At 41.2% G+C, this 20,827-nt stretch overlaps 1 protein-coding gene across 14 annotated transcripts in view; it reads left to right on the top strand.

Moving 5' to 3' along the window:
- Nucleotides 1-20,827, top strand: part of DTNA (dystrobrevin alpha) — a 231,034-nt gene that overhangs the window by 174,132 nt on the left and 36,075 nt on the right. For 8 of the 14 annotated variants that reach the window (XM_071804146.1, XM_071804154.1, XM_065830279.2 and 5 more), the window contains 7 exons: nt 1,458-1,563; nt 4,027-4,193; nt 6,718-6,842; nt 10,971-11,051; nt 12,911-13,000; nt 18,547-18,624; nt 19,246-19,338. In XM_071804146.1, the coding sequence (XP_071660247.1) occupies nt 1,458-1,563; nt 4,027-4,193; nt 6,718-6,842; nt 10,971-11,051; nt 12,911-13,000; nt 18,547-18,624; nt 19,246-19,338 (740 nt within the window). The remainder of the gene's footprint in view (nt 1-1,457; nt 1,564-4,026; nt 4,194-6,717; nt 6,843-10,970; nt 11,052-12,910; nt 13,001-18,546; nt 18,625-19,245; nt 19,339-20,827) is intronic. The other 6 variants (XM_071804151.1, XM_071804150.1, XM_071804153.1 and 3 more) reach the window with 4 other exon arrangements.

Genomic DNA, 20,827 nt, shown 5'->3' with positions numbered 1-20,827 from the left:
TCTGTTTCCATTTGTTAAAGAATCAAGACAATTTTCACAACTAGCCCAAAGTCTTTTCTCCTAGGGACAAATGCTTTTATATATTCCCCAATATCTGGCAATATTTCAGCCCTGAGACTGTTAAAGACTGAGCTGTTTTCCACTGATCACTCAATGCAGAAGAGAAATAATGGTTTTCTTTACATCTGGTGGCAATTGTATGTACATGCAGCATAAACACTCCATTTGGAAACCTCAGCTGTTAAAAGCACTCCACAACATGCAGAGATGATACACGTCACTGCATAGCTGCTGTTCTGCCTCCTCATGGGGTAACCACAGTTCTTTAGCAAGTTAAAGCAGTAGCTTATGCAATCAGATATGAAAATTTAGCAATCCCTTTGGATATGGGGATGCTACTTAAATATGTATGTCTCTGAATTAAGTCTGTGTACATTCTCAACAGTGCTCAATATTTTTGCATCTTAATTTGCTGATTTCTTAAGGACTGTCTCGTGGGTTGGACTGGATGATCTCCACAGGTCGCTTCCAACCCTAAACATTCTCTGATTCTGTCCTTGACTACCCAGTAGGTGCGTGCTTTGGTACACGCTATGTAGACAGTGTATGACATAGGAAAGAGCAAGTATTTATGGTGGAGATATCTCAAGCTGATATGTCACCTATAGGTCTGAAAAAAATAAATGAACTAAGATTTGTGATGACTTTTTCCAGACACCTAAGAAACTTAAGGCCCTGTATTACTGTTTTAAAATCAACAGGGATATTTTAGAGTTTAAATCTCTTTGAAAGATAGAGTGTAGATCTTTAAGTTCTTAGAGATGTGGAGAGTTTAGGAACAGTCGCAGTCGCTGAGTGTGTGCAGACACAACATCCCACAATCAGAGCTCACCCATAACTAGTACCATCACTCAACAACAGACAAGCATAATTTCTTAGATTATAGTAACGCAGTTGCCTGTGATGGTCTCTTCTTACCCTGTATTTGTTTTGAAATTATACTCCCTTGTCATTATTTTCTTTCAGTTTCTTTGTTGGAGTACTTTCAGTGACTTTTCATGTGAAAATTCGTAAAACATAGTGATACCCTGCATGCATTCATCCTTGTTACGGGGTACTCAAAACACATGAGAACATGAAGAGTTGAATGCCAGTCTTATTCACAAAGTATCTTCAGGCAAAGACTTTAGAAGAGAGTCTTGAAGTGAACAGGAGATGAGTGTCTCCAGCCCAGCCTTGTGAAAAGAACTGCTAGTCATCCATAGTTTACACTGTAAAACTAAAAATAGTCCAGAAAAATCTTTGCTAGTATTGCTTGTTCTTTTTTGTAAACCAGGGCTACAAGTAGACAGTGTCTGAAACTTGTTTCCAGGTGTTTCTATAAGGGCAAGATAAAAATTAGTTTGATATGTCTAATTACTGATTCTTTGTGCATGTTTGTTTGCTTGTTTGAGCAGAAGAAAGTCACATTAAACACTTTCTTGGATACTCTCATGTCTGATCCACCACCACAGTGTCTAGTGTGGTTGCCACTTCTGCATCGACTGGCGAATGTTGAAAATGGTAAGTAAGAGATGTTCTAAAAAGAGTTACAAGAGTAAACCTTTGCATGGTGATTTTCTCAGTCTGTGGATGGTTTTGTAGGAGCTATTGTTCTGGGTTCATTAACTACATGTGCTCTTTTTACAGTTGCTGATAGAATATTTAAAGAATACTGTTGGTGATTCAGCCAGGAATGTAGCTTGATTTTTGCTATGCTCAGGAAGTTATCCTGGTCAGGAAATTATCCTGGTCATGTCCTCTCCTCCTGTGCTTCGGATAAGCGAAGAGTGACAGGACTTGATCTGTTCCCACACTTACATTTGGTAAACTATTGAGGCCACAACTTTTATTAGGTATGACATATGGCATCAGAGAAGGAACAGCTTGGCCATTTCTGTTCATGCAATATTCTTGGCAGAAGATGTCCGGTGCAGTGCAAAACGCCAGCCAAAAGGTCCTTATGAAGGATGTCCTCCTAAGCCTGCACTGCCAGACAGTATACTCTGGAAAGGAAGTTCCAGGTTCATCCTTATCTTTTGCTTGTGTGGAAGATGAGGATTTAACTGTGAGATGCTTCTTTCTCTTCAAGGGTTGCCTTTCCCCAAAATTATCAGATCACATATTTTAAGACAGGAAGGGATCATGAAGATCAACTCATTTGATTATCGCACAGTGCATGTTGCCTGTCCCTGGACAGTAACATCTTCCTCAGCTTTCCAACGTCTTGAGCACCTGGGGGAGAGTTCACAGACTCTCAGATGTAGTCCTCCAGCCAAACTCTTCATGTTCTCTTTTTGTAGAAGGTGCTGCCACACTGAAAGTGCAGTGGCTTGTGCATCTCATCTCACTGTGAGCACCACCAAATTGTAGCCCACGAACTCTTTACAGTTTCTCATGTAGTTCTGGAGGAGTTCTTCAGCTCCAATGCAGCTGGCTTCTGCTGTCCAGAACGATCAGCACTGCCAGTATTAAACAGAAAAAGAAAACCCATGAGACAAGAAATGCCTTTTTACTGCCTTGTTTATCTGCATGTACTTGCTCCTAATGGGGCATTTCTCGTTCATGATCATCAGGAGGCAATGATGCTGACAGTCATTATTCCAACACTTTAAATCTAGAACAAAGGAAGATTTAAAAAAGGAGGAAGTTTATTAAAAAAAAAAAATCATTTAGCGAGATAAATAGATTTTTGTAAACAGTTTTCCAGACCAATATTTTGCCTCAGAGATTGTTCTGTAAGAGGCTTGTTGAATATTCCTGTGTTGTTGCTGCCTTGAAGGTTTGCCTCTAGCATAACTGAAGCTTTGGGACACTGCACAGAAAAAGAATTGAGGGGGACAGGAGGAAAAGATCATATATACTCACCCTGTTGGACAATAAATGTATTTATACCATATTTCCAACAAGAAAATGAGGCTGGCGGAAGGGGAGGTATGCAGCCATTTTGGTGATAAAAGGAGAAGAAAGTTGTATGTGTTCTTGTACGTAATAAATCCCTCTTCCACTGAAAGGCACCAAGGTGGGTAAGGTGATGTTCCCAAGTCCTTTTTGGCTACAGAGCCACCAATCTACCCCACCTTTCTCAAGCTCTTGTCATCCATCCCTGTCCCTTACCAGCTTCACATCGTTTCCCAGAGTAGAACACTAAGCCTTCCTGCTGTGAAGTTCTGGCAAGGATTAAAACCTTGATGCATTTAGCACTGATCCAAATCCTCCCAGACTGAACCTTGTGACAGAAGAGCAGAAGGTGTCTGGGAACAAGGAGGTGTTCAGTACCCCGTGGTAAACTGGGTACATGCTGTAGAGAGGAGAAAAGAACAGAAATAACACTGTTGCCAGGAAGGGGCTTCCAAATGTGTGCTCGGTGACTTGAATCCTCATTACTATCTGCTTCTGCATGGAACAGAGAACAGGACCACACAGAGGCCTTCAATGGCCAGCTTTCCAGATCCAGGCATCCAAAGCTAAGTGTTCAACTCCATATGTAGATGCTTAAATGATACAAGTTGTACAGATGTGACAGCAGTAATTAAGAGACAATGACATGCCTATGGACATTTTTGTGCTTCCAGTAATCAGACAGCCGAGTTTGACTTTTCCTTTAGCTCCTCACAGCACAGCAGAACATCCAGCTTCCCCCGGTAATGCAGCTGAAGGTTGCCGTGGATTTGCCCACACATGAATTTCCTCTACCAGGTATTCTGTTAGACACTGAACACATTTTTCACTGCTGTGAGCAGCAGGTGCAGGCGTCAGCTCAGCGGTGATGAAGGCTTTGGGGCCCAGCATAGGAAGCGTTGCCTGTGACTCAGCACAGGTTGAAACTCAAGTTTTCATGGGCCACAGCTGTGGGCAGCATCCAATGCTGCAGATCGCCAGAAACAAGGAAGGGACTTGCCCTTCAGTTTGAGTCTTTGTCCTTAAACTTCTGCTGGGGGTTTCTCTGCTTTGGTTGATGGTTCAGCGTTTCTCTCTCTTGCACAGTCTTCCACCCCGTCGAGTGTTCCTACTGCCACAGCGAGAGCATGATGGGGTTTCGCTACCGCTGCCAGCAGTGTCACAATTACCAGCTCTGTCAGGACTGCTTCTGGAGGGGCCATGCCAGCGGTTCCCACAGCAACCAGCACCAAATGAAAGAGTACACGTCATGGGTAAGGGAAGGCTTGCGCCTCACTGCAGACTGCTTCACCCTCCAGCCGAGGGAGAAGCCCCTGGCCACAGCTCCGTGCAGCCCTCCGGCGTGGGGAGGCCGGGAGCCAGGCTGCTGGTTCGGATCAGCGACTCTGTCAGGGGGGCTCAGGCCCTGGGAGCCATCAGGAGAGCGCAGAGGTGGGAATGGTCTTTTTGGGGTGAGGTTCTGGGGTGCCTGTGACGGTGCGTGCCGGGGCGGGGGGCAGTGCAGGAGGCTGGCAGCAGGGCGCCAGGTGCAGGGCAGCTTCTCCCATCCCCACAGGACTCACGGTAAAATCGTCATGGGCTTGCTCTGTTTGACACGCTGTTGGCTACGTGTAAATGAAATGGTGAATACTTAATGCTCATTCATCAATATTTTCAGTCGAGTGGCTGCGGCATATGTGTAGCATTTGGGATGGTCCTGGCACTGTAGGTTTGAGCGTGGTCACAGGCTTAGATCCGCAGTAGCATTTACTGTAGAGAAAAACACACTTCACACTTTTTGTTGTTAAGCAAAATGATTTTATGCCTTTTCTAAGCTGGAAGAGAAGTGTCAACAGCTACATGAACCTTCTCTAAGGGGCATCAGACCCGGGGACTAGGCTCTCCATGGACTGGAGCAAAGCCCCAACAGAAGTGCTTGATCACAGAGCATCCCCATCTTCCAGGGGTCAAATCCAGAGACCAGCAGAAAAATGCTAACTGCTCTCAAATATTACAAAAGCATATTATTATAAAAAGAAAAGAAAACAGAATTATGTGTATGCCAATGGCTTGTGTTTGTACATCACTTTGTGTGTATTTTTAACAAAGTTCTGAAGCTTAACGCTTATAAAATATCTGGTTTTCTATGGATGGAGCAGGCAAGGGTTAAATTTTATGTAGTTTGCTCTGTATGCCAGTCACAGGGCCCTGCCATGCCTCCCAGCAGATCTGGGTCTGTAATTGTTTTTGTGGGTCCTAATTGCTGCTTGTTGCTTAGACAGAAATGGCTAGAGTTTAGTCTCTGAATAGGAGAGTGCCCACTATGTAGCTCTGACTCCATTCCTAATAGCAATTTGTGCTATAAAATCTTTTTTTTTGCAGTAGCCGGTGAGCTGTAATTGTAGGTAGGAAGCAATTTGAAAATTTAAGAATTCTGCTTAGCAGAAGACAAAACGTGACTACATGCCTGGTGGTTTTAAATGTTTCCTTGTCAGAAACAAATGTTTTCTTTCAAGTTTGCAATTGCCTTTCTGTAGCATTCATTAGCATTTGTTCAAACCAGGTTAGCACTCTCTATTATGCATCTGTATCGAGCTCCACATACAGATTAAAGTTGTTCATGGGCACAGTGGAACTCAACTCATCTGAATTCAGAGTGAAATCACATTCATAATGAAAGAGAAAAAGCCCAAACTTTATATATTTAGGTTGTAATTCCGTAATAGAAATATTTCATTATTATCTTGATTAGTCATAACTTGATGTTTGTGCGCATATATAATACCACTCCTGTTAAGTTCCAAAAAGATTTTTATATTTCAGTGTGTTGAGCTGTGTTTCGGAGGAGGAGAATAGTGCAAGGATCACTACCCCTGTTTACAGGCAGAGAAGCTGAATCACACAGCAGTGGGTTGGATTCCCTTAGAATCTCTCACACTGCCTAAAAGACACCAAAGATCTCTGAGCCACTCCTTAGAAAAGTGTTCAGCTACAAAAAGTGTCCAAACAGAAGCAGAAAATACTGATCATCTTTTTTTAGACTTACTGATGGGATCTCAGAGTGAAAAGTGTGCTTCTTGCACAGAGCCTCTGCATCTTTTGGTGACAGTGACATCTTTTGGTGTCAGCCTCTTCTGGTGCACTGTCACCATGATGGGGCAATTCCCACCATGCGTGTTTCTGACATTTCCCGCTCCCTGGTGCGTCAGGGGCTGCAGTGGCCATGGGACGTGGAAGAGGAGCTTTATAACAGCAGCTAAGCAGTGCAGGGTGCTGATGCTGAGGAGATAAATTCTATCAAGGAGAAAGAATACAGCAGTCTTCTGTCTTGCCCACAACTTAGGAAGGAGATGGTGTCCCATATGGTATATCTGTATGGACAGGCATACACAGATTTGTTCTGCTTGCACTCCCAGCTGGAGAGGTACAAGCCAACTCCAGTCGAGGCCACGATGATTTTGTGCTGTCCTTCATTCCATACTGTCTGAGTGCAGCATTGCCAAGATCCTAGCCATGACAACTGCACCTGTCCGTATAGATATATGCTGCCAACTGCAGCTGTCCATATACATGTACTCCCCCGAGCCCACTCTAGAGGCCCGCAAAAATAAGGGTAATCTTTCCTCTGAACTGAGCTCTCTTTGCCTTACCAGACTCTCAGGGTGGGAGGGGGGTAAGGGGGTTGTCAGTCAATACGTATGTAAGCTGTAGAGCTTCCTGTTGTTTTGTGCTTCCTATAGCAGAAACAGTATGCACCTTACTTGTCCAGATTACCTCTACCTTCCTTGTTCCTCCCAGAAATCACCTGCTAAGAAGCTAACTAATGCACTTAGCAAGTCTTTAAGCTGTGCTTCCAGCCGTGAACCTTTGCACCCAATGTTCCCTGACCAGCCTGAAAAACCTCTAAACCTGGCTCATATTGTGTAAGTATCTGTGTGCTGTAGCAAAACTAAGCTTCATTGTAGGAGTTGCCTACACCAAGTGTAGATGCTATGTCTCTGAACAAAACGAGAGGCAGCTGTGACATATCAAGCTTGATGCATCACAAGTACAAATACAGCAGAAAACTTTTTCAAGGCGTAAAAGAGCGCTTTGCTCTTCAGACACGAGGTGTCTCTGACAGATATATAGAGCCAAATCCCTGTTATGCTTGACTGTCAGTTAAAACCTCTTTGTGGAGGTGTCATGGGAAGGATGATGTTCTTTGGAATGAATCACCCAGAGTTGGATCTGCTGAGCTGCCCCGCTGCAGTGTGTGGTGTAAAAGCCTGGCTCTGCTGGTGGGGCAGCCATCATTTCCCAGGGCAGATTTTGGCCATCCTTAAGAGAAATGGCTTCCCACAGAGAGTGTGAAACTGAAAGAGAATCCTCTGTTCCCTGTTGGCTGGAGGCCCTCGAGGGCCTGGGGGTATGGCAGAGGATAATGGGTAGTGAAAACTGGGCTACTGTGTATGGATTAAATGCATTTAGGCAAGGCAAGGGGAAGGTATCGTAATTGAGTAGGATCCGTTCCAAAGCTTTGCTGTGAAATTAACACCTTTCCTTCTTCCTAACTATACAGGCAGCATGTAGAGTGATTGGATGTGAGAATGACCAACCATCTATTTTGTTTTATGATACAGTTTCTCTTTATTCATAGATTAAAGGCAATATAACTTGGCAATATGTATTGGCTATAATGATACGTGAGTGAAAAACCTGTAAGTTGGGGAGGTAGCATGATCTACAGCATAATTCACATAAATTAACTGAGGGGAGAGGTATGCTATAGTACCTCCTGGGGAATGTCTTCTCACTGATCTGATTTTTATTTTTAAACATAATAGAAGTTGAGGGAAACAGCTCTGGGCAGGAATCCAGGCAAAAGGGGGTTTATGTGTGCATTTAATGGAAGAATTTTGGCAACAAAACAATATCCTTTTATTAGCTTCCAGCTTAAGTGGGAACAAGTATTCTCTGCATTATTATACAGCCTTTCCTTTTCATCATTCTTCCACCTTTGAATAGTACCAGACAGAAAGACTGCCTGGTTTTTCTGCTTTACTGGTGCCACACAAAATTTTCAGCTAAGTGAGAAACACATATAAGGCTCATCTAGTGAAGTAGTTATCAAGGTGTCATTAACCTGATGGAGTAAGTCCTCCCCTCCCCCAATGGAGAAGTCATTTTTCCTTTCTGTACTTAAGATAATCAACAAAAAAGAAACACCAGACTGTGGAGATGACAAATGGCATGGCCAGTACATCATGGAGGGATTTTTAGAGGCGTTCTGCACTGGTCTGACTTCATTTCCTTCTAAGCCTATAGGACCATTATTTTTGAAGTGTGAAGAGGTTAGACCAGCATGGAACACTCTGGAAAATTCCTCTTGTGTAATTTGGTTTATTACTGTGGGTACGTGTTATGCCGTAACGTGCATTTATTATCTAGCGTATTTCAATAGTATTGAATGTTTTCTGCCCCCTTGACAAAAGTTGATCAACTCTGAAGTTTAGAAATAACCTCAGAAAATATACATTTATAGTCAATAGCTAAGTTTTCCTTTGCTTTACCATCAAATCTGTTCTTGTCTTATCACACAATTGTATATGTGTGTTTGGACATCCCTTTGATATTCAAACTGAACCTGAGAAATGTGACCATGGGCATCAGCCTCTAAGGAACTTACCTTGGGAAAGCTCAGATTAGTTTAATAGTAGTTTTCTTCATATAAGAATTGGCAAAGTAATGCTAATCACAAACCTTCACAAAGCCTTGGAGTTTGTAGACATTTGTACACAAGAGTAACTTTGCATATTTAAACAACATCAGTCACCTTTTATACATACAGGCTCTCATGCTTTTTGCAGAATCAGGGTCATAAGAATGGAGTATGGCCAATGCACTACTTAGACCATATACATATTAAACTGACTATTTAATTAATGATCTCTTTTCCATTTCATTTTGGCTGCATAAGAGATACTTGGTGAGTATTCTTCTTCTTTAATATACTTATTGGAGGAAAACAGCTTGGAAAAAAGTGTGATAATCTTACTATTACCAATCCTCGACTTTTTATCAGAGTCCAGAACCAAATAAATAATTGTCTTTGCATACAGAGATGGTGAAAGAGAAGACCTCTTTTAGGGGTTAGAGACTTTCCCTCACACCCTTATTGTGAGATAAAGCCTAGAGAAGACATTAACCTGCAGTGTGTCTGTGGTGTTCTACTGAGATCCATGGGTGCCACGTACCCACTTCCTCTTCCCTAAGCAGAGGTGGGGTGGCTGCAAGACAGAGCAGAGCCTGAGCTCTGCCACGAGATCACTCCTCCTGCCTCCTTCCCTGGGACAGCGTTGAGAACCAGCTGCTCCTCCCTTTGCCTCTTTTGTTTAGGACTCCACAGCCCAGGGTTGGACCCATCTTTCAGAAACCACGGCATGTGCCCAGTTTGTTTTTGAATGTGTTCACAGCCCAGCGATTGCATTGAGAAAAGGAAAAATACAGCAGTCGCATGTAGTTGGTATGAACTGTTTCTCCTGCATCAATTACCAGCTTACAGTTCCCAGGCAACAAAATTCCAGTTGCTTACCCATGAAATAAAACTAGTTTCTAAGTATTCTCTTGAAGTTTATTTTCAAATCTCTATATTTCAAGACTCATGCCACACTGACCTTTCCAGTGAATTGGCTCTGATCAAGGCCTCATCCAAGCTCTTCCTGCCTCTGATGAAGGAGTCCGTGAAAAATAATATTAAACACTTCTCCATAAGTACATAGAGCACAAGGTGCTGCTTCTCAGATTTGTGACTGACCAGAACTGAAGTTCTTCATGTGGGTCTACAGGCACATTGTTAGGCTAAAACTATATTTTCATATAAAGAAATAACATGCCAAATCCTAGATGTTTCTCTTCCAAGTTTTAAACTTCTTATAATTGGTGTATTTTCATGCAGAGGAATCTATTTGGACTTGTCAAAGACCACATTTATGCAGTTTTCTAACAGTTACAAAATAAAGAAAACATCTTAATCGTTCACTTCTGTGCAGAAACGGCTTTCTTCATTTCTTACAAATGGCTTGAATGACCGGTTGTCTTGCACAATTAGAGCCCACTGAATATTTTGCAGATGACTACGGTATTTTGATTTGCACATTTGCGGAATTGAGAAAGCAACACAGATCTTTCACAGAGCTTAAAGGGGATATTAGCCAACTTGAAATCTAGGCAATTTGAAATGTGAATTATATGTGGCTTCAGGTTCTGCTCTTATCTGATTGAAAACACTGTGATTTTTAATAACATATTTTTTAGTTTTTCCAGAGTGTCTATATCTTTTGCCCCATGTTGCATAAGACACACATTAAGAAGGGGATACAGAAGAAAAAAATTATGCACAAAATATTTTTTAAGAGTAGACAATAGAAAAAAGCATAGGAAATATTCCATCTCCTTTCATTTTTAGTAAGAGCAGGAAATAAAGAATGTAATAATAAAACCATCATTATTAATGGGTCCTCTTAAACTAGATACTTACTTTAAATTTTGATTTGGGGGTTGAAAAGCTTTGCAGTTAAACCAGTTTAGTAATACGTGTATTTTATGGGACACTTTGGTCACTATGTGGATGTGGTAGCCTGGAGTTCCCACCAGGGATAACCTCATGAAAAGCTGTGTAACTTACTGGCGGTGACCCCCTGCAGACCTCCTTGCTGCTGCAGCGCTCAGCCTCACTGGCTGGAAGCAGCAGCTACACCCTGGGCTACAGGCTCCGGAAAGGAAAAATGGCATCGTGGTTGTTTTGCTAAATCAGGGGGAAAAAAATGAAGCAAAATGCTTCAAACTCCCCTCAGAAAACAAAAAAACGTTTTTTCCTTTCAGCATGTTTTTATTAACTTCTGCTTAGAAACACAGCATCTTTAATTCAGAGCTGTTGCTACTTAAAGCAGAAGATGCCAGTAGTAATTTTACTTTAAGCAAGAAGCTGATTTCATTCTCTGTAAATGTTGTTGCTGATGAGTTTTCTTTTGTCCAACATGAATGCAACTGGATATTTTGCCTTCTTCTAGGCCCCCCCGACCTGTAACCAGCATGAACGACACACTCTTCTCCCACTCCGTTCCCTCAGGAAGCCCTTTTGCAAACAGAAGGTGAGTTCTTACTGTAGTTCAAGTGAAACCCTTATGAGGGTGATGGAGGTTTCAGTTTTCAATTCCACGCCCCCTCCCAGGAAAAAAAAAAAAATAATCAAAACAAACACCACACAACCAAAACAAAATTGAACGACATGAGCAGAAAATGCCTTGGTTAGTTTGGACTGATAATATTTGGAGAGCTGACATTAGGGCACCCCAGACTCCTCATGAAATTCAGTTCTCATTTGATCCATTACATCCCACTAAATGTGTTCACATGCAACCCAGGCAGCCTCCCCTAGGGTCTGAGAATGGGCTGTTGATGAGAAGCCGTTTTGTAGCAGCACTGTGGGAACAGAAACTGGGACGTGCCGTTGCCTACTGGGAATGCCTTCATCGTTCTGCAAGATATGATAGGAACACAGAGAAAATGTCTTCATCCTTGCAAGATAGAGCAAGACATCCTTACTACTGTTAAACCACTCAGATTTTCATTAAAGGTTACAAGAGAAAAGGAGCTGATTTTGCCATTTGGTGACAAACCAAAGAAGAGTGGTCAAAAACATTAATCCCAAAGAAAAGGTGCTTGCAGCTGAGTGTGTATATTTTGGCTCAGTATTTTGGCTCATACGGCCAAAATATTTGTGTAACATTTACTAGCTGTTTCACCCCATCTATGTAAGCGTACTAATGCACATAGATGAGAAGGTGGCAGAAAAATAACATTCTGCTGTATGGGGGAAGATGAGAGATAAGTTTTCCTTGAGTGCATTTTATTGCTTGGTTCCTGCTGCACATGGCAGTGCTTCAACCTTCCCAAATAACCAAACACAATCTTGGGATATGCATGGCTGCATTTTTTAACACCAAATTCAAACCTACAGTGTAGCACACTGCAATGTCAGAGTCAGGAGGTTTTACTATTACTTCAATTTATTGTTATCTTAGTGCAAGTAGCTGCTGGATGTGACTGAAGTGCATTTTGAAAGCCAGTCCCAAAGCAGCCTCTATGGCCAGATCTGCTGCCTGTACAGACAGTGAGACCGCAAATGCAAATTGATTTCTGTTGTTAGGGTATATGGGATTTTATGTGCCAAGGCAAGGCAGGATAATCTATTTTGGCCTCTATAGGACAGGTCGTTAAGAGCAATGTGTTTTAAGAATGTAGCTGTTGCTTTTGTTTATCCCCAAGAAGTCCCTGTGTTCATTCAACAAAAGTATGCTTTGCCATTTAGACCAGGGACCTGCAGTAATAATCACAGCACTATCACTGTGCTGCTTGTTTTTCTTTATGTATGAAAAACTCCTGATTATTTTACTTCCATGTTCTTTACTTATTCAACTGTCTGTCTTTAACTGTCAGGATTAAACGTACATGATTCCTAAGCCATTAGAATTCCTTGTCTCCCAGCAGAAGAACTCCTTGATGGAGAATCCCCCAAAAGCAGGAGACAATAAAACCCACCCAACCATAGGTACCCAGACTTCCTTGTAAGTGGATAGTATGACATCTTTATGCAGCAAAAAGTTCCCACGATGCAGCAGGCAGTCCTGGCTTTTTTAGGGTTAACAGTACCCTGATCTGTGAAGCAATTCTATTGCTTGTATATTTAAAGTTTTGTTACTTTTGTTTAATTGATCTGGCAGGATTTTAAGTGCTTGATACCTTACTCTCGTTATTTTTATTTTCATATCATATAAATTTAATTTGTGTCTTTTTATTCAAAAGTAACAGCACCCTACAAACTGTCAAGTCAGTATTATTTCTAAATCGTTGCAAATTGCATTCGTTGTAATGAACCCACTCTGAACACGCTGCTTTCTGTATATATTTTGGGGGGTATTAACAAAGTTTCATTGTTTGAATCATTCAGGTTACTTGGGGGTATAAATACAGCCAGTCCTGTGGCTGATGAGCATTCTCTTATAAAGCTGTATGTAAATCAACTTCACAACAACTCACGGTCAGTATGAGAGCACTAACCCACTAATCGCCGTAGTTCTGTAGCTCATGCACTAAATCTTTAGTGATTCTGCTAAACTACTAAAGATATACTTTAAGGAAGGCTGTGATGGGCTAGAGGGTTTCTGTGGCTCTCATTAGTCTTTTGAACAGACTTCCTGCTGGCTCTGGGCTTTGCCAACTCCTCTCGCTTCTGCACAGCACAGATCTTCCATTTTACCCTTTCACACGGGATTAATATTAATGTATCTAGGGGACATCTGAAACATTGTTTTTGAAGACTGAAAAAGCTACACCTTTATGGTTCATCATCAGTGTATGGCTGGCCTAGTGTGTTCTTGACCAAAGAACAGAAGAGGCTTGTACGAGAGCCTGGAAACAACTCCAGGTCTCACATCCAGCCTCCTCTTCCTCCGCCGTGGCTCTCGCTGCTGGGGGTTACTGTTCTGCCGATAACCTGCCCAGAGCCCTTTACTTTGCTTTTCAAAATGACCACAGAAAATGCCAGTCTAAATCCTACTGAAACTAATAAAGATTTCCCATTTATGTAGCAAGCGCTGGATTTGGATGGATGTCTCTAGTTGCTGCACCTGTTTTCTAGCAGTCTCTCTCATGTTAGTGACCTGAAGGAAGAGCCTATTTCATTCTGCATAAAAGAAATATACAGTTAGATAAGAACAGTTTCCTCAGTTTTTTTACTGTGGAGTGTAATGACCTTTCATTTTTTTCTTTTTTGATTAGTTCATGAGCATTAGTAATAATTCAGTAAGAAAGTACTGAGACCCAAGGTATTTTTCTGCTAAATACCGAGTCCTTCGGTCTGCATTAGACTAATAACAGTATCTTCATTCGTTCTTTTAGGTTTTACTGTTATTATTGCCCTGGGAAAATCTGGCCTCATTAGTGGAAGCTCATCCTCTCATACATCAGAGAAACAGACTTTGACAGCTGTGTTTGCAGTTGTCCTGATTTTATATTAAATGCTCCATGATTCATATTATAATAAAAATTGTACATACTCAGGGTAAAATTTCTAGCTGAACATAATCAAAGCTAAAAGCTTGGCTAGCTGGGTTGCCACTGCAGACAACTTATGGTTACTTTAATTTGTGTTGCAATCTAGTCCAGAGGTTTTAGATAGCTTTTAAAAAAAAAGTTTTTATGTAATTAAAATATTTATGCACAGACTGTCATTTGTAGCATTCCCATGGTATTTGTTTTGGCTACTTGTGTTCACAGAAGAACATAATGATTCGCAAACAGTTTCTCCCTGTAACAGCAAATGCTGAATTCAGCACACTGACTTATTCTACTGCTGGAAATGTATATAGTATCGTATGTTTGGCACAAAATCATCTTTACTTCTGGGGAAAAGGGGAAATGAACTGGCAAGAAGAAGAATTTTGTTAGAAAAATGATCTTTGCTAGCTAGTAAATACAATGACAAATTGCGGGGAACAGCTGAAAATACAGCATTATATGTTCTTTGCTATTTAATTGCATCTGAAGCACTGATCTTGGGTGGCTGCATGATTATTCCAAAGCTCAAAGGAGGTTGGATTCACACGTTTCCTGAGGTGCTTCTTAGTTTCTTCAATCCACTTCAGAATCGAAATCCCTTTAAAATTTCTCTGCTTGCCTTGCTTAGTTTGAGCCACCGTGTCCACAAGAGAGGTGTCATGAGGAGTTTGTCAAATTACAAGCACCTTTCTTCCAAATATATGTAGCATGCAAATTGATATCAACAAGATTCTCATACAGCCCAAGAACAACTTTAAAGCACTTACGTTAGAAAAGATGAAACAAAAAATCCATTATCTTCTCCAAATTACCAAATCAATCATTTGCTGCACTACCAGCTAATATGTGATTAAAACTGCAAGATCTGTAATTTTTTACTGTAGCTAATATTCAGGTTTTAATGTCACTCTTTTTTTTTGTCATCACCGATTACCTAGAGGGCAGCAGAACAAGGGAATATTGTTGGAGAGGAGGTAATACCCTTGCAAACCCAATGAATTGGATATGTTATATCAAAGCAGGTAAAATGAGCATTATGGAAAGTTCTGTCCAGTCAAGAGGAATAGCTCTATACCCTGAATTAATGTTTTCTTCCTTATTTGGATTCTTTTGTTCCCCAGCTGCAGTCTGTCAGTGCTGCCTTAAGGAACATAGCTACCATAGTAATGAATGCGATCTCTTTCTTAATAAAAGTCTTCTTTAAGCTATTGAATTATAGGGCTAAGGTGGGATAAGATGAAACAGAATGGTTTTTCTCTCATTTTTTTCTCAGTCTCCCCCCTCACAGTTAATATATTTAGTTCTTCTAAAGGAGTAATAAATTGGAATAAATGGAGTGATGCAACACATTCTGATGAACTTGAAATTACTTGGCAATTCTGTGGTAGATGGAAAGAATGCACTACGGTACCAAATTCCCATAGCCAAGGAGAAGTTGAGTCTTACCTAATGCTGAGTCAGAGTAGCTGATGCCTTTTTTTGATCTCCACATAAAAGCTGAAAAGAATTGGATATTCTATCTGGGCATAGCGAGCGATTGGACCAATTTCTCCACAACAGCTAACTTTGGGCAAAACATACTAGTTGCTGCTCTTGTCCATGTTTCTCTCTCTAAGGAGTGTGATCGACTTGAACTGCATGTTGCCTGCTTATATTTTCAGAACATGATGAAAATCCTCCTTATTTCATCAGCAGTAGTCTACTTGCTAAAGGAGAGATTTATATGTCTGATTGTTTTAGTGGCCAGGTAAACACTAAAGAGGTTATAATATTTACACCAGTACTGTTAGGCCTACAACTTTGTAGACATCTGCTCAGAGTTGGAGGTTTTGCCTCTCAATTTAGATGGAGAAGTGTTCTTTGGCATCTTACAGAATGTTTCATGTTAACAGAGATGTATCTTTAGAATATATGTTTGAGTTGGTAGGACCCAGAGAAATTCACTGTGGCCAAAACAATCTCTGAGGTATGAGCTGTGTTTTGGGGAATACATGGAGGATGGCAGAAAAATGTAGAAGAACAAGAAGGACAAATGTCAGCTCTTCCAAAAGAAGGAAGGTTCAAGGCAGAAACAGGGATAGAGTTCAAAAGCATTATGTGCGAGACAGCCTAACCTTGCTCTCCAAAGATACTGAAATTATGAAAGAATTAGTGAGCACCTGGAGGATAATAAACCAATGAGAAATAGCCAGTATGCATTTGTCAAGAAGAAATTATGTCAAACCAAACTAATTTATTTCATTGACAGGATAACTGCTCCAGTGGGTAAAAACGAAGCAGCAGATATGATACAAGCTGATGATACAAGTCCTTAAAAATACTTTTGACACAGACCCTTGTGACACAGAAGGACCCAAAGGAAATATGGACTAGGGAAAATGAGTATAAGAGCAACACCGAAAATCAGTGATTACGTTTTCGAAAGTTTGCTGTTGGTCTAGGAGGGGGACATATCAGCTGACATTCTTGAAAACTATCCTGAGTCAGGCACTCTGGACTATTTCTTGTAATGACCTGAGCAATAGAGTGAGTGTATGCAATTTGTAGGTGTTACAAAGGTTGAAATAGTTCCAGGAAGGAGTGCTTGGAGAGCAGTTTCTAAATTAAAATATTAGTTCAGTTGCAATGGTAGTAATTGATGTCCAAATGATCTGAAATCAGAAGAAACTCAGTAATTATAAGGGGAAAATGCTGTAGCAAGGAAGCAAATAATAAAATAAAAGATGGAGCGTAACTGGATGGACAGAAATATTTTAACAGAAGACCTAGCAGTTGCAGTGAACCATAGACTGACTGGAGTCAGCAATATGATTGTTAGATTGCATCTGACCCTGGGACATCATGTGGACAGCCATTAAAACTCATTCCCTGGAAGAGGAGACATCTGCCTGGAGGTTTGCACTCAGTGTAGGGCAACAGCACAGGGACAGATTTGCCAACCGGCATGAGATAGTCCAGAGACACCCAAAAATCAGACAAGCTTAGAAAACTTAACTCATAAGATGATGTTGAAAGATATAAGTTTACTTAATCAGCTAAGAAGGAAATGAGTGTTGATAGTCATGATATCAATTGCTCAGTGAGTGAAGTTTGCTTGCCTGTCCCTCCACCCGAACTGCGTTGTTTCTGGAGCATGGGAGGGGAGAATTTATGGTTGCAGGGGTGGGTAGGCATGTCACACTGCACTGTTAGAAAGGAAGGCACAAAATCTGATCTGGGGTCTCTGGTCTCCCTTTGTGGCAACGTATTAATATTTACTTAAGAAGAAAACACTATTTTTGGCTGATACGGCACACCCTGTACCCCTCAAATACATTTTCCTTCTGCAACTGGGAAAAAAACATGGTGAAATACCTATCCTTCTAGATGGCATGGAGCATGTTTATCTGTGTGGAAATTGCTTCTGTGGAAACACAACACAGCATGCTGCTGGGCATAGGAATGTGAAGCAAGCATTTTTTTCTTGCTGTGCTGTACTGCATTTCATTCAGCTATCTTCCAGATTTATTATAAATCAATAGGGCTTGGGTTCTTGGGACACACTGTGATACCGTCCTTTTCAGAACCCCACTGCCAGCCTCGACCTCCCAAAGGAAGAGGAATGGCACACACCTCGTCGTACTGAATTCCTTCTTTGTCCTAATAGTAGAGTTTTTGATCTTCAGTCCAGCAGAGCCACATCTGCTCAGATGTTACACGTTTGTGTAACATCGTGTGCCTGTACACACACACGCAGACAGGAATGCAGAGGTGCCCACATGCTCACACACTGGTCTTTTGAACAGACATTTACAGTATCAATAGCCAAACCAAAAAATAAAAGTGAATAATTTTTTAAAAGAAGACAGTGAAATACATTTTTGCTTTGCTTTGTTGTTTTTTAAACAAAAGTGCTGCAGCATGAAAGAAAAACTAGCATTTAAATCTCTCTCTTTTGAGCCAGTGTTACCTTAAGAAATGAGTAACGGATATTTTAGCATGGAAAAAGTTGTGGTTACTGCAATCCATCAAATACTGTAATTAGACAAAGAAGTGGGTTTGATGAACTATGCATTTTTAAAAATCATCAGAACAACAGTACTTCTGAAAATTAAATTAGTGTGTCCCCCATTATTGAATGTAAGTAAAGAACATTTTCGTAGATTATTGAAACTATATTACGGCAAATGTGGACAAAGGCAATTTATGTGTTATGGTGGGTGAAGCTTTGCCAGCTTGAAAGCTGTATTTCAGATGTTTACCTCAGACTCCACCTGGAAGCTACACAAGTCCTCATCTTGTGAGAGAAGCACATTTTGTTGTTCTTTTCTGTAGTGAAGGCTTTATAGTTTGCTTTTGTAGAATGGGAAGGAAAACTCTGATTCCTGACTCTGCATGTCCCGAAGTTTTCTAAAATTTCTTTAAAGAATCTTTTGTTATTTTTATTCAGTTCAGGGTGCTTGAGTGAGTTTCTCCACACTCTGTTCTGTAATGAATTTCAGGCATCACTGTTTACCCTCTTCTTAGTTTTCCTGTCTTATTAACTAGCTCTCCTTCCAAGAATACTGAAGTAGAGCAGAGCAAACTGCTGGCTAGGGCTGCTCCAGCTTTCTTGAAAGGCAAAGGGTAAGTTGAAGACAGAGTATGTTCGTAGCTTGCACTAACAAAGCTAAACCAAAACCTTTTCCTCCATTCCTCCCGCTTTTAGTGTGTTCTGTACAAATACTTCCTAAGAAAATTATAACCAATTAACACAATGAGCTAAGAAGGGCATGTTTAAATACATTTGTCTGCACCTGGATGAGCGAGGTCTTGAGCAGACACTTCCAAACAAATCTAACTTGTGAATTCAGTATGTTAATTATGTGTGTAACACATGTGCATTTAATTTATATATACAATATATAGTATATTAAAATGAAGAGTGCTGACCTCACAATATGCTGTATTTTGAAATAAATGGTTCTGTACAGCTCCAGTCCCTGGCCCAGTCTGGCATCTCGCTGATTTCTGAGGCTGGCTCTGTAATCAAGTGAGATTCTATCATCCTAAGCCATTAAATACTTAACATATAAATTACAGTAATAATGAAATAATTTCTGCACTTTTTTATTCTTCTATTTTACTAAGAACACTTAAGTATTCGTTCCTAATTCCCATTTCACAATCTCACTTGCTCCTGCTTTCTCTGTTTATTTCCCTCTGTCTGTCCGGACTGCACCCTCTCTCCCCCCATCCCCATTCCAGGTTACAGTACAGCCTCGATGTTGCAGACAGGCTGGCCGATGAACATGTACTCATCGGGTTGTATGTCAACATGCTGCAGAGCAACCCCGCACGGTTAGTGCAGGTTTGGCACCTTTGGGGAACCCAGGAAAGGGACGTTGGTCGGCCAAATGCTCTCACTGTTTCCTCCTGGCTACAAGCTGAAGCAGCTCTTTATTGAGCACTAACCTAGAGGGAGTGCGTATGAACACGGGGTATGTCCTCCCAAAGTTGGTGGATTGTGGCGATTGCTGTTGTTCTCTCTAGCAATATTAAGGAGCGAGGTATAGCAAATAGCTGCTTAGTTAAGAACGGCTGTACAAATTGGTTTGAGATACTGTGCTCTAGTCAGTGCAGGACTTGGTGGTGGTACAGAAATCTTCACACAATGGTGACTAACAAGTCCATGTTTTCAAGGTAATAATTTTTGAGGTGATATATAGTTTGTAGCTTCACCTTATCTTGAAAGTAAGAAGGGGTAATAGTATGTGAACAATGATAATAATAGGAATTTGCTTATTAGCCTAGTGAAGGAAACAGTTCATTTCAACTTTTACCTACATTAGGCACTGTTTTAAAATCTGCCTGATTTCTGCTTTGTTTGCATCTTGTATATGAATTTTCCCTTATCTTTCATTTAGACTCAAGTATGACAGGTTTTTAAATGCATGTCTCAAGCACAGTTCATTATTTCTGCTGGAAGGAATACGGAGCTTTATCTACTAAACCCATCTGCTGCCCCAGCACTTGCAGATGGTGACATCGCAGCTGGCCACCCCGGGGGAGGGGAATGCTGGCTCACCTCTCCAAGTGCAACCAAACTCTAGACTTTGCAGCCCTGTACCAGCCATGTGGTGAGCGGTGTAGTATGTGGCTCTAGAAAATGTGGCCCAGAACAGAAAACAACCACTGAGATCTCCTTGTGAATGCCTAGCTTCATCTTTACTATCTTCATCCTCTAAATTTCATTCCAAGCTGTTCCTTCAAGCTTTCGAGCTAGCCTCACCAAGCCATAGTACATCTGTATCCAAATACACACGTATGAATTAAGTGCCACAGCATCCTTCAAATTTAATGTTTTTGAGGGATGAATGAAGAGTGGCTGATAATGGCCTTAATTATTTAAATAACCAATGCAAAGCATAGTACATAACATCTGATTACTGACATTAAGTCACTGCAGTCACGGCATCCTCAATGAGGAACGATCTCAGTTATTTGTATGATACCAATTAGGTTTTGACAGGAACATAACTGAGAGCTGCTGCATTGCCATTTTCCGCTTCGTTGCAATGAGACTGCAAGCAGAGAATGGGAATGCTCGTATTTTGGTAAAGACAAGAAGAAGAAAGTGTTGCCATCCTGAAGCTCCTGTGTGAAGCCCGATTCCAGGAGAGGTAGGTGAGGCCTCTGCAGGAGGCTCAGCCGCTGCATCTCATATTGGCTGGGGTGGCATCTTCAGGCAAAGGTGAACTCCTTCTGCCCATGCCCCAAAGTGACCAGATGCAGTTTGCTACACCCCACGCAGCTGTGTTAGGATGGTGCCAAGTTCAAGTTGTTTCAC

Source organism: Patagioenas fasciata, chromosome 2 (genome assembly GCF_037038585.1).
Source record: "Patagioenas fasciata isolate bPatFas1 chromosome 2, bPatFas1.hap1, whole genome shotgun sequence".
NCBI lineage: Eukaryota > Metazoa > Chordata > Aves > Columbiformes > Columbidae > Patagioenas > Patagioenas fasciata.
This window is presented reverse-complemented; position numbering and strand designations above follow the sequence as displayed.